Genomic DNA, 14,363 nt, shown 5'->3' with positions numbered 1-14,363 from the left:
GCCTTCAATTTGGATCTTCAATAATTACGACTCCACTGTACTTAGTCAATTAAGCCAATTATACTTACATTTCAACGTTGAAATACTACTTTTTTTGGAATGAGAATAAAAAATATGTTTTAACCGTATTATACAAAATTGTACACAATCGAATCATACATAATCGAGTTTATAGAGAATCGAGTACGACATATTTACTCTTTAAGAAAGGTGTGTAATTATATTATTACAAAAAACTATTTAAGGTCAATCACGAGGTCAACCAGTCGTGAAAGGCTATGTGTACTTGGTCCACTATGACTGAACAATTTGATGATGAAATCATATCATTTATGCAGTAGAGGTTAATTCTATTCTGTAAAATTTCCTCCACTAAACCTATACAATAACAACAACGGTTTTATTGCTTGAAACAGTATTTTAATTACCAAAAATAATTGATTAGCATCAGTTAATAACTGCTTAACAGAATTGTTGGGAGTTTGGTCTATTGATTGAGTTTTGACTTAATTCTCTTCCAAATGTACGTTGTGAAAATGTCCTTTCCCGGAGAGAATTTTTTCCACATCCTTTCGTCTCAAAGGTGCGATTTATTGTATGGCCTACTCTGATGAGTTTGGGACAGTTACATTTGTTTGATAGCATGGCATACTAATTTCTATAATTGATTTTTCTTCGGTTATAGAAATACTTCAGGGCAAAAAAATGTGTAGTCTAAATAATCATCCTTGTATAATTCTCGTAAAATTCGTGGTGGATTGGAGACACTTATTTCATCAAATGAGTGATATCCGTGTTTTTCTTGCCTTCGAAATACCAGATATATTCTGATGAAGCGAGCAGAGCCACAGATTCTACATACTTTTGTTTTGAATGAACCAAGTACAATTCTAGATTTTCTTAAAAATATGTTTGAACGACAAACGGGTTAGGGTGATTTTGAAATAGAGTACTTGCAGTCAATGAACCACGGTTATATTTTAAATCGGCCATGAAAAACTCTGTTTGAACAAAATATAATTATATATTCGATCAATTTTTCAAAAACTATGAATTGTCTTTAAAGCATATACTTTGTATTTCAATGTCAGTTGCTTTTCCGTGTTCTTTGAATGAAAAAAGGAAGAATCTATTGATGTGGAGAAATAAACTAAAAAAAATTGAAAGATGTTCACATATATTATTTTGGACAGAATGTATTATTGAAAGTATTGATATCACTTAGTTTTAGAAATATTTTAATTATTGAGCGAATATTATTCTGCGGGAACGCACAGCATTGCGACCCTCACTGTTCCAAAAATTATCTTTACTCAATTTCATTATTTTTTTTATAAAATATATGACGATATTTGACAAGAAAAACACGCTCTTCCTGATAAATCTTACAAATTTTCCATGTGGACCAAGCCCAAAAAAGGCCACCGAAAAATTCGCTTTTCTTTTATGACGCCAACTGTACAAATTGTAATGTTTGTGCTCTATAATGATTCGTCGTGTTCTAAGACCGTATATTCCTCCGTACATTGGCCCTATCGCCATGCCGAAAAGAAGTTAATCTGGCGTTTATCGTTTATGCCACATATAAAATCAACAACGATAAAAACAACCCTAAACCGCGGAGAGAAACATGCAATTTTAACTTGTTCAACATTACAACGATTTCCCAAAAATTTGAATAACAAGACGGGAATTCTTATCATGCTAAGCATACAGATTTATAAATTATTCACATGCGTAGCTGTAGCGCTCACACTGTTTTCTGTTTTCTGCTGCCAGGAATCTGCTTAAAATATTAGCGATACATTCAATTCCTGGAAAGAAAAAGTATACCCAAAGGTGGCATTCAGCGGCCTCTTCCTCGCTTACTTTTTCTTACCCTTCTCGAATCTATTTTGTCGAAAAGTTCTTTTATAGCTGACCGGGTTCCCCCAACCCCATATTTTTGGTAGACCCTCATGTTGTTAACCCTTAATCGAAAGGATGGTATTATGCGCCACACTCAATCCGTGCGGTTGAATTTCAGGTTTCCCTTCGATTATTTTTCGGTTTCTTTCTCTGCATAAGTATACTTGGAGGAACCATAAAAATGTAGACATCCTCAAAAATACAATCACTGCACTTCCCCCCTGTGAATATGGATGCTTAGGAAAACTTCCGTAGGTGGAAACGAAATTGTTTTATAGCACATGTAAAATTCAGATCTCGGCTAAACATAATGACTAAATCTGAAACCGAAACCGATTTCACTATTTGATTGAATTGCTTGATTTTTTTTGATAACCCGGCACGGCATGAAATTGTCGCATTCCCTTGAACGCAGAGCGTGTCTGCACTTTTATCTTATCTAGACTTTTTTTTGATAATTTGACACCAAAATGTCCGAATTCAACGAGCAAGGAATGCAAACATAGCGCAATATATAAATACCAAATATCTTAATTCAAACAAAATAGGGCGGAATTGTGTGCATTTGTACTATTTGTACTACAATTTTACGCAGTAGCACATTATCTTTCACTCTAATGACAGTTGGATTTGAATGCGTCTCTGCACGCGGGAAAGCCCCTGGTTCTTGCCGAGCATTTATTTGAACAGTGAGAATTGCCGGAAGCAATCAATGGAACGGGGAGCTTCTGTCCCAGGGTGTTGTGTGGCCGAATGATAGCATTCAGTAGTATCGAGGTGCCATCACGTCTAACATGACAGATTACGAAATGAATAATGTGTAAACTTTCCGTATCCAAACGGAGTTTATGTGCCTAGGTAAACCAAAGATAAAATAAAATTTATTTAGAAACTAGCTGACCCGGCAAGCTTCGTCCCGCCCAAAATGGATATGAACACTTTCAAACATTCACGTTTTCTCACTAAGCGTAAACGTTCGTGGATTCAATCGCAGAACTATTCATCGATTGATCATCTAATAGACCCTTTACAATTTTCTTTTACTATAAATTTCCTAGTACTTCTACCAAAACTCGTCATTATGATATAAATCTATTTTCGGACACAATTCTCGCCCAAGATTTTTCAATTACTTGCAAATAACATGTTATTCCGTTACATGCAATACATGTTTGATACAGAAAAAAAATATAATAAAATGAACTCAGCTCAAGTCGGATTATTCCTTTCTCGAGTTTTCCACTTACCAACAAATTTGGTGATTCATTTTTGTTTATATACTTATAAGATATAGACCACCAAACCCACCCTTCAGATAAGCCCTTAAAGGGAGGAGTGTCGATAGATTATAGCAATATTTCTTGCCCCTTAAAACCTTCACATGCCAAATTTTGCTCCATTTGCTTGATTAGTTCTAGAGTTATGCGGTAGCTTGTGTTTCATTTGTATGGCAAAACCCCCCTTTAAGAGGGGGGAGGATTGTCAAATAACCATAAAAGCATTTCTAGTCCCCTAAAACTTTGACTTGCCAAATTTGGCTCCATTAGTTCTCGAGTTATGCAGAAATTTGTGTTTCATTTGTATGGCAGAGGTGCTCTTTCTGGACGCTGCAGACCAATTCTTCTTGAACTCTGACATATTTTTAGACGCTGTACCTTCCTTCTTGAACTTGGCCTTGACAATTGCCTTGTAACGTTCAATTGGTCGCAGCTGAGGACAGTTAGGTGGGTTGAGGTCTTTTTCGACGAACATGATGTTGTTTTCCGAAAACCATTGTAAAGCGGATTTGGTATAATGTGCCGATGCCAAATCCGGCCAGAATTAAAAAGGAACCTCATGATTTCTATGAAGTGGAAGCAATCTCTTCTTCAAGCATTCTTCCACATAAATTTGAACATTTATAGTTCCTTTTGTGAAAAAAGATGACGATCGCATGTCACACGTGCAAATGGCTTGCCAAATGAGCACTTTTTGGCCGAATTTTTCCATCGCAACAGTCTAATGGGAGAGTGTACCATTTGGTATGATTTGGTATGAAAATGAGGTCCCGGCAGCGTTCTGGAATCTTTGCATCGGTTGGGATTGTTCAAAATACGCTAATATAGCTTTCGAGCCATTTGTTTTAGCGCGATCTTGCTGCTTCGGTGTTTGTTTGGCCTCTTTGTGCTTTTTATAGACCTTTAGTCCATGTCTCTGTTTAATCCGCTGAATCATCCCAACACTGGTTTTGAACTTCTTGACTTCTGGTTTTTACTCGATTAAAATAGCAGATATCAATCATTTGAATTAATCGAACGATCGACCGACGTCTCTACGCACAGCCGCTTTTTTGCATGAATTTGTTTAGACAGTTATTTTGTTCGTCTCAAAGTATGTTGAAATAACCTCCAGGTATGCTACATTACTCGATGCATTATTGTGAGCTGTTGATATTCAATGTTAGCGTTTATTATATTTAATGAAATTTTAACAGAAAATTTTAGCCCCACGCCCTACCCTACTAATGGGTCGTATATTGCAATTGCGAGTTTGTGCTAAAAATTGATATACCCTTGTTGTTTAAATAATAGCAACCTTCGGTTCATGTCGGAATAAAATGTTCCTCGCAGGAGGACCAATAAATGTTTGAACTTTCGCAAGATGTATTTATCATTCTGGCCGGACATTAATAACGGCAGTACAAGCACAATCAACCAGGAATATGTAGCCTATCAACTCCCGGTTGGACACACAAGTAGGCAGAACCACACATAAGTGATATCATTAGAATCATTAGATGTCTAAGCATTTCTGCTCCTAACTGCGTACGCAAAAGTATTCCTCCTTCTTCCCGTGTCTTTAGTCGTCAGCAAAAGTGGGCATGGGAGAAGGGAGAAATTTGCAACGCCCTAACACGCTCTTCATCAAAAAGCCTGAACAAACAATACTTCGATAGATACAGTAATATAGGTGCCAACATTAGAACGCATCCATATGTTATACTGTATCCAGCCGATGCGCCTCCGGCAATATGCACTGCCCCGACCGGTGGTGGTACGCATCCTATCTTAATAATCATTAGTCAGTTGTTGTAAAATATACATTACAAATTGAGTTGAGAGGACTTTCCACCTACCCACTAAAATTGGCTGCTGCTGTCGTTGTTATATCGTCTTTAGCATTCCGCCCTATTGTTAGCAGCCGTGCTCGGGCCAACCTCCAATTGCTGCTCCCTGTGAACTCTATCGGATCCAATTTGTTGCGCGTCCCTCGGCAGATCCTCAGTACCAACACTCACGGGGAAATAAACGAGAGCGAGAAAAACGCACACCGCAGTCAGAACTTTTCATTCGATAAAAAATTTAAAAAACGAGTAAAGATCCTTCCTTAATCGACAATAAACGTATATAGAAAATTGATTATGTCTTCGGGAGAAGAAGGTACTCAAAATTATAAGGATCACGGCGGTGCGTGTGCAGCATAGCATGGGAAATTCGGAAAAACACGAGCGTAAAACACGGAGTAGGCGTTTGCTGACGCGTCAAACAATAGTTCCCTAATCGGAGGGCTGACCGATAAGTCAACAGTTTGATGTACTTACATAACTTTTGATGCGTGTTTGGAAAGTGAAAAATCTGATTCATTTTAATCAGTGATTAAGTTGAAGTATACTTGTAATTGTTTCGGATTCTTCTAAATTATTGATAATTTTTATTGTTGAAATATGAAATATATCATACACCTGTAGCCTGAATTAACATAAAGTCAAACATAGTAAACATCCGATGCAGGTGTAAAAAGTGAAAATAATTCATGACATAATGAGGACTTATGATTTTAGGAGAAATTTTACCTTTTTATTGAAAATTTACCGACGGAAGATAGTGAAGCAAATGTCACATACACGCTCAAGTGTATACACTAAGTTTTCCTCGAATCTTCCTGGAAACTTGCTGAACTTACGTAAATTATGCCAAAAACACACATTTTCTCCTCACAGGTTTTAATTGAATACCTTCTCATTGAGACCTTCTGCCATGTTGTTATGATATTGTAATTTACAATCGAGAGCCATTAAAATATTATTATCTGTGTGGACGCGATATGCGTTAACATTTGCATCTGTTTCTACAAACCTTTGAACACATAAAATGGGCAACAGAAATAAAAAAAAATTAACGTTAGCCAGCCAGCTGGGCGGTAGGTACATACTGTGTGTTGTCAGTGAGAAGAATTCGCCAAAATTCCACCCACTACTCTGATGAAAAAAAAAAACAAATGAAGGGATGGCTTCCAAATTCCATTGTGCTGTGCCAGCAGCAAAAGGTGTGGGAGAAACGTGCTGCATACTGTTCTACAAGACATGTGTGTTCAGCATGATTGTTTGCGTTTTTTTTTTCTGACTTTTTCGTATATGTTGAATGATTGCTCGGTGGCTTCGTTTTTGTAGATTATTGCATATTTATTTATTTATTTGAAAACATTATTATTCCGCTCTGTTTTCGTTCGTCTGTTCGCAGCAAAAAATGTTTATCTATCGCTGCATTTAAACGGTAACTGTTATAAAATTTTTGACAAGTCATTTATTTTCTGGTTTTTGGTATTAATTTTTGATATATGCCTGTTTCCTCTGCTTTCATGCATATTTTATTCATTTTCAATGTTTTTCCTATCATTTCACTGCAGTATGGTTTCATTTCATCATGACGATACGGTGATATTCGATATGAGACCGATTGCACATTTTTCTTCGATTTTTGTTTGTATTGAGCAGGTGAAGTCATATTTTTCCCCGGTTTATTGATTACGAAACCGAATTTGGTTTCATTTCTACATAATATTGTCTGGAACAGCAGAGTTTACCCATCTAAAATGCGGATTAGATATCCATCTTAGGGGGTGTATATATATAAAGCTCAATTCACTTTTGCCTCGCTGGAATATCCCGTTTTTTATTATGCCGCACTCGATGTTTGAACAATCCCTCGGTCACGTACACGCCGGGTAAAGTAAACACAACTGTAGCCAGAAGGTGTTCTGATTAGAAACACAGATCTTGTTTACCTTTGCCTAACCCTCCCCTTTTTCATTCTCTGCTGGACCGTAATGACTCAAAGCACTCCAAAGGACACCCGTGTTTCTGATGAACGGAATTTTACCACAGCATACTATTTACCAGTCATTTATAATTCAAAGTAATCAGATGACCAATTACCATTCCGATAATGCGCCGTGCCCAAGTATCTAAACAAGTGTCGATTTGATTACAAAATAAATTGGTTTTTGATAGAAACATATTTTCGTACCTTCCTATTGCTTCATATGTACAAACGATAAGGCTAGTTTGAGAGAAGTCCAATTACGGGGTGGCAGACTGGAGATAAATATCAAATTATAGTAGAGCAAATCGCCAGTTGAAAATGTTTCACAAAATCATCATCCAAACAGGAAGCTTATCTGCATCGGTCGAGAATAATTTCACTGCCAATTAATTACGTCTTTTTACTTGTGCAATGATAACAGCTTCAACGTGGCTGCTACTGTGCAAAAGTAACGTGTAAAATATTGAAATAGTTATTATTAATTGTATTAAGATAGACATTTCATAACATATGTTCCTGACACAAAAGAAGCGTTTCGAATCCGTAACTTTAGCAACATTATTGAGCAAATTTGTGCTTCGTCATCATACTGTCAAACATAAATTATACAATTCGTCGCTCCAGCCGCAGGAGAGATGCCCGGGCTTGTCTAGAAAGGATCGAGAATGCCTTGATGCACATCTAACATTTACCATAGCACTTCGACCTTTCTGATTGGCATGGGCTATTTATTGCAGTCTTCTCCAATATTTATTGCACTTTCGGCTCTTCTGTCGTCCGAGTATAGCAGCGAAAAACGTCGCCGAACCACACCAGTAAAGGTTAGGATGCTTCTCGCATCGGCCAATCTAACTCATATGCAATTCGACTGGACGCTGTTTCTCCCCCTTCTATGATGGGTTGGGTATTAGTGTATGTCACTAGTTGACGATGAATTTTTCGATTTAATTATTTTCAAACAGTTTTCTCCTAATTCCCTAAAATGCATCCATTTGCAAACAGTCTATTTTCGTGTACTGAATCAATGTTTTGTTATTCATCCGGCTCCAGTTTCTCGAGGAACTCGGAAAATTCAAATGTGATTATTGTTATACTTTATATAACTTTTATCTGAGTGTGACGTTATAAGAAACAACCTTCGGATAATCGAACCCATTACTTCCGTTTTTTGGAAGTATCTTCGCTGTGCTCTCGGTCACCGAAGCCTTTCCAAATGAAGCATTAGAGCGAACCATACCAACAGTGGAATTCGCATGGTACAAAGAGTCCTCTGAGATGATGACACCGACGCTGGAACGGCCCAGGTCGTACCCGACAAGGATCAAGCACGATGTGCAACACAAACATAGACATGGGATGGATGTTCTAGCGAAGATAATTCTCAATTATCCATTTTCCAACGCGTATTTCCGTACCACTTGCCAACTTCTCACATCACTATCCCCATCAACGGACGCAGTTTTCTCACTCCCTCTTCCTCTGTCTCTCGTCGTCAAGGACTCTACCCGTGATGCCGTCATTGCTTCCTCAGTGAGAGGAGGGCCACATGGCTCATCGGATGCGACGTCCGTTGCTAGCAGCAAACACTTTATATTATGGATGAGAACTGACATCTATGCATGTGGATTCAATTTTCAAATTAATTTTATTACATCATGATGTTGCACATAACACATCGGATTGTCATTCCACGTTCCACGTCTTTCAATGTGCTGCACTCTCCATTTTTGGTTCGAAACGTCCCGTTTATGGTCGCGTTCTGCATTTGGTCGAATCTGGCACAAGATGACATTCCGTTTCGATCACCAAAAAAAAATCGAAAATTCTATTGTCCACCGAGCATCGTTCCCGATTTATCCAATAGCCCAAAGCATGGGATGCGATCGATTGATTTGCATTTTGCGTGACATCGTACAATATTTTTATTTGTAACAAGGACAGCTCGTCTGTATATCATGCGAATGCTCAATGTTTTATCAAGTTATATTTGATGCATTTAAGTCGTTTACTTGTTGAAAGTCATTGCTTCTATTATTGCGGTTTCGTAAAGAGCTCTTCCCATCCAACATAATTTTGACAACATGCAAAATGCACCGTGAACTTATTCACATTATGACTAAGGAATATTCTATTGTCAAACTATAAGAAAAAATATGTCGATGGTAGGGTAACCCAAGATGGGGCTAACAAAAGGATCAAACAGAGGAGAGACTCGCTGCACAAACTGTGCGGTTAAATTCGTTTCCGCCAGATGTGGGTGTTTTATTGTTGCGCAAATATACACTTCCAAAAAAACACAAACAAATGAAAACACAAGTCGCCATCAGCAACCAGCCGCCGATGCTCGGGCTGAGAGAGCGTGTGCAAGAACAATGGACCTGTCAAGTCAGTGGTGAAATGCAACCCTTATTTTGCGAATCTTTTTCCACATGCTGATTATGCCAGCGGAGTAGAACAAATCATCATCAACTCACACATCTCACTTCTCTGCCCATGGCCCACTCCGTCAATTTTTCAGAAGTTTCGCAAGGTTAGTTCTGAATGAGTGCATAAAACGGCATGGCAAGGGTACGCAAAACGTTGCTGAAGAGCGAGTATTACATATATTAAAGAAAGGCGCAAGACATTCAGACAAAATACGCTTGTCAATCATTCTTCACATTTTCAGTTGTTCTCTCCCCGCTTGCATTGTCACAACGCCGGAATTGCTCTGGTTTAGTTGGTGGCGTCAAGTACATAGTACAATGATTGTTCAAATATTTATTATTATGACAAGATATTCTCCCCTCTGTTCCCATTCATTGAGATTTAGGCACGTGACCAAAATTATAATATTTTCATTGCGAAATAACAAACTACTTATTTTGAACGTTTCTGCTTTTTTCTGTTTCCCACAGCACCCCTACCCCTCCGAAGACCAGAAAAAACAATTAGCACAGGATACAGGACTGACGATATTGCAAGTTAATAATTGGTAAGTAGCCATTGTTTCGGGAACGCTCTACAGCGTAACATACGACGCATAATACAATCCGTTATATTTGATAAAATTAAATGAATGCAGCATTAACATAAAATTCAACAATAATGTTGGAAAAAGGTGAACCCGTCTACACGCTTCTAGACACGTGGCTGTTTTAGTCTCAATCAAGACACAGCAAAGTCATATTCAACTGAGGATAGTCATGGAACTATGACGAAATTCGCATTCGTATTCAATTGGAAATGAATTTTGGCTTCTTCCAGCAGCAGTTTTTCCATCAACATGACTCAACAGTCATTCGGGTGTTTAGTTGCTATCTCACTCTACGACTCGACCATATCATTTTATTCTTCCCCGTCAAATGGATTTCATTGTGTGAACCAGATTTTTTTGTATCGTACAGGAAAATTTCTCAGAAATGTAAAGTTTTTGCAATTTGCATTTTGTCAGTTCACAACCACTGACAAATTTGTGAAATTTTTCAAACCTCTCTGGTATAAATGGTGTACTTTGCTATTACCAAAATGTTGGTGACGTGCACTCTCCTCACAAATTTTTGGAAATGAGTATAACGTTTTTCGTTCAGACCGTTCAAACCAGACGAGCACCAAAACTACCGGTGGAGGCGTTCTATTGGCTGTTCGAGCGGGCTACAAATTCCAAACCCCGATAGGGGGTTACCCCCTGATTGCACTGCTGTCGAACAACTTTGAGTGGAACTTTTCGTTTCTGGGTTTACATAGTTTATCTAGGCTTCTGATTGAATAACCGATTCAGTGTAATTATTCCAATATGGCGAATCGCTAGATTAGATCATCTCACGCATGTCTATTAAAGACAAGATTTTCATCTTGGGCGATTTTAACATGCATTTTTATCCGAACCTAGCTCACTCATTGATGAACTTAGTTCAAAAACAACTCCTGGATTACTACAGTACAGCGGGTCTCACTCAAATCGACTCTGTTTGCAACACTAACAACCGTTTGCCAAATCTTTGTTTTGTAAGTCTAGAGTTCAACTGGGATACGATGATTTCTGAAGCTCCAATTCCACTCGTTAAGGAGTGTCGTCATCGTTGTTCATCAAGAATTCCACTCCTTGACAATACACCCCAGCCTCAGAAGCAACTCGTCACAACTTCATGAAATCGAGCTTCACCTTCATCTTATCTTCTGTAGACTGGGATAACATTTCGCAGGATTTAAGTGTCGAATCAACGGTCGAGATTTTCACCTCCGTGGTTTCCTATGCCATCAATCAGTTCACTCCCAAAATGATATGTAAGGTCAATGCTTACCCCCCCATGGTCCAACAACACTCTCAAGCGGCTAAAGTCGATTGAGAGATCGGCGCTTAAGCAACATTCCAAAGACCGCTATTCCTAAACTAGTGGCGGCTTGCAATATCAGATACAAACGTAGAAACAAGCAATTGTTCCACACTTATCTGAATAGAATTCAATTTAGCTTGAAAACAAATCCCAAGAGGTTTATGGAGTTATATAGACGAACAGCGGACAGAAGTAGGATTGCTAACCATGAAGCTAGGTGACAAAGAAGCATCTTCTCTTACTACTATTAGTAATCTTTTTAGGGAATGTTTCTCAGCAGTTTTCATCGAAAAAACACTTAACCAAATTCAGATTAATAATGCTGCGCATAACGTACCACAAAGCTCAGCCATCGCTCCTTATCCACTGATCACTCACAACTTCATGTGAACAGCATGCACTCGTTTGAAAGGTTCATCAAATCCTGGTCTCGTCGGAATACCATAAATTATTCTGAAGAAGTGTAGCATGGCTATCGCTAAGCCCTAGCTACCATTTTCAATCTTTCTCCCAAATCTGGATCATTCCCTATATACTGGAAGAAATCGTTCGTCTTTCCTGTGTTCAAAAAAGGCGATTAAAGGGTTGTTTCAAACGACAGAGGAATTGCCTCATTATGTGCCTCTTCTAAACTTCTCGAGCTGATTGTTCTCGACTTTCTCGAGCACAATTGTCTCAACTACGTTTACACTATCCAAAACGAAGAAAAAGGGCTTTTCCTTGCTCCATATAAATGAATAAGTAAATATACAAAGCAAGCTGACATGCCATCGCCTTTCAATTTGTTGCAAACTCGTGAAGATTGAAAATAGTGCTACTCTCTCTTCACGCGCAATAAAGAGAATATAACTTCACCTTTATACAGTCTCGTTTCGCTTCACGTCCATTTCTTCATTCTTCTCACTGAAGTCAAATTAACAAATCGTCAAATGAAAATGAATGGTTTTTTTTATCGAATGAAAGTATCTTATTTCGAATGAAAATTTTTTTGCAGTTCGAACTGTGTTCACTGAAACTAATGAAAATGACTATGTGAAAGAATATGTTGTATACTAGCAGGCGTAATCAGTTGTCGGCGCTGGTTGTAAGACTAATATGCCCTCATATGCCTCTTTTCATTCCCCTTTTGTTGAAAGACGGTCCGGGAAAATTTAGTTTGGATAAATGAAATCGAATGAAACTTTCAATTAAAAGCAGTCATCGTCCTTTCTCATGTGAAACTGAAAGCAACATATAGCCCATTTAAATCATAATGAAAAGGCACGTCAATCATCAAGTGAAAGCGTCTGCTTTAAAATTCAAATGAATCGACAGCAGAAAGGAAACGAAATTGAAAAATCGATGTTTCAGTATGCGTAGAGGGTACATACAATCGAACTTGAAATTGAGGAAGAGAAAGGAAGAAGTAAAAAAGTAATTTTCACCTTTTAGTTTCGAAATTGTCAAGCCCTGTTCGCAAGTAACCTCACTTCGTCTAAAGCTAGGCGTATCACTGGCGAGCAGAAAGTATTTTTGAACAAACAATTATTGAAATACTTCAATCATACTTGCTCGGTTTATAAAACGTCAATCACACTATTGTCATAAATCCTGAATCATAGAAGGCGACTGCACAGTGACGCGAGAAATTGTGATTCGAAGAAAAGACAAACCATATGCCCATATTGCCCAAATTGCCCAAACAAAAACGATGTGTTCGATCCAATCGCGTATCTAGCACAGATAGCAAAGGGGGTGAAAGGATCTCCTGTTGAAGTTATGTGATATTTTGCAGTGGCTGGTTCTTAGTCTGGGCAGGATTCGTTGCTACCTCATCGCTTTCATGTCTTCGAACCTAGTTATGGTGCCTTTGATTTTCCGAAAAAATTACCTCGCTTCAATGAATTATTTTCGTGGTAATGGGAAAAATCCTGCAAAAGTTTGTCCCAGTTCGTTTGTTTCAGGCCCACTGAGTTTGTCCCAGTTCGGAGTTTTTTTTCTAGTGGTATTTTCCACTCGGAGCACTGGCATCGCCCATTGGTTTCAAACTAAAGCTGTTCAGCTATCGGTGGAAGGTTGGAGTGTGTCATCTGCTATATCAGTTTTTGTTAAGACAACCATGTGCATCTTCTCACCTTCGCTGGTTTAGGCGAGGAAGCTCCCAGTTCTTGGAATTATCGCTGTGCCCACGAAGATATCAAACGGGGGTTCCCTACTTCAGCGCATACCGAGACTACTGGTGTTGATGGTAGCAGGCCAAAGATAATCCTCGATAAACCTCGTTCGACAGCCTCTTTACTGATAGTGTTGGTAGTTGCGTAGATCTTGATGCTTGATGCCCTACGCGTGTTTCCCGCCACTACTGAAAAATTGTCGTCCGCACACTCAGACTGAATCTTGAGGTATACCAGCTTCTTCGTGGAGGCGTCTTGAACTGGTGTATCCAACTTTTACCTCGAAGGTTCGGTTTGTCGTGAGGTTTTTCACAAAGTGCAGCAGATTGCTGTCTACACCCACAGTTTGTCAATGTCCTCAGAACTAGTGGAATCCAGGTTCGGTTGTACGTTTCTCGAGATTCAGAGTTAGCATTTTCACGTGTTGTAGATTCTTTCCAAATTCATTATACAGAATTCCCAATCCCACCAGCCATAAACAACTAGTTCCTCCATGTGAAGATTGCCTTTGAGGATAGCTAATGGTGGTTCATTTCGCGTGGCCCAAAGATTTCTTCCGATCAACATTGTTGTAAATTATTAAACTTTTCATCGCCCATCACGATTTGCTTGTACGAGTTTTCATTGCGTTTATAAAGCGAGTCGCTGATGGAGATACGAACCATTATAAATTTTTCGGTCAAATAGCGTAGTGACATTGCAGCGTTTTACGTAATCAAGGTTCACCAGGTGTTCATGAATACAAATATTTGTAATGAATCTGCTATTTGATGTGTCTGACGCTCCATTGAAGTTGTCTGACGAGTCGTTGGTCCCATTTAATGAACAGTTATAAATCTAGCCGTCCATCTTTAAAGCGACAAGCACGTTTTTATTCCAACAACGAGACAACAATTGAACGAAAT

General features: G+C 38.5%; 1 protein-coding gene across 2 annotated transcripts in view; it reads left to right on the top strand.

Annotated features, from left to right (window-relative positions):
* LOC129765862 (homeobox protein homothorax-like) overlaps positions 1-14,363 on the top strand; it is a 191,980-nt gene that overhangs the window by 101,376 nt on the left and 76,241 nt on the right. For both annotated transcript variants that reach the window (XM_055766309.1, XM_055766303.1), the window contains exon 4: positions 9,887-9,963. In XM_055766309.1, coding sequence (XP_055622284.1) covers positions 9,887-9,963 — 77 coding nt within the window. The remainder of the gene's footprint in view (positions 1-9,886; positions 9,964-14,363) is intronic.

The sequence above is a fragment of the Toxorhynchites rutilus genome, chromosome 1 (assembly GCF_029784135.1).
Source record: "Toxorhynchites rutilus septentrionalis strain SRP chromosome 1, ASM2978413v1, whole genome shotgun sequence".
Lineage (NCBI taxonomy): Eukaryota > Metazoa > Arthropoda > Insecta > Diptera > Culicidae > Toxorhynchites > Toxorhynchites rutilus.
This window is presented reverse-complemented; position numbering and strand designations above follow the sequence as displayed.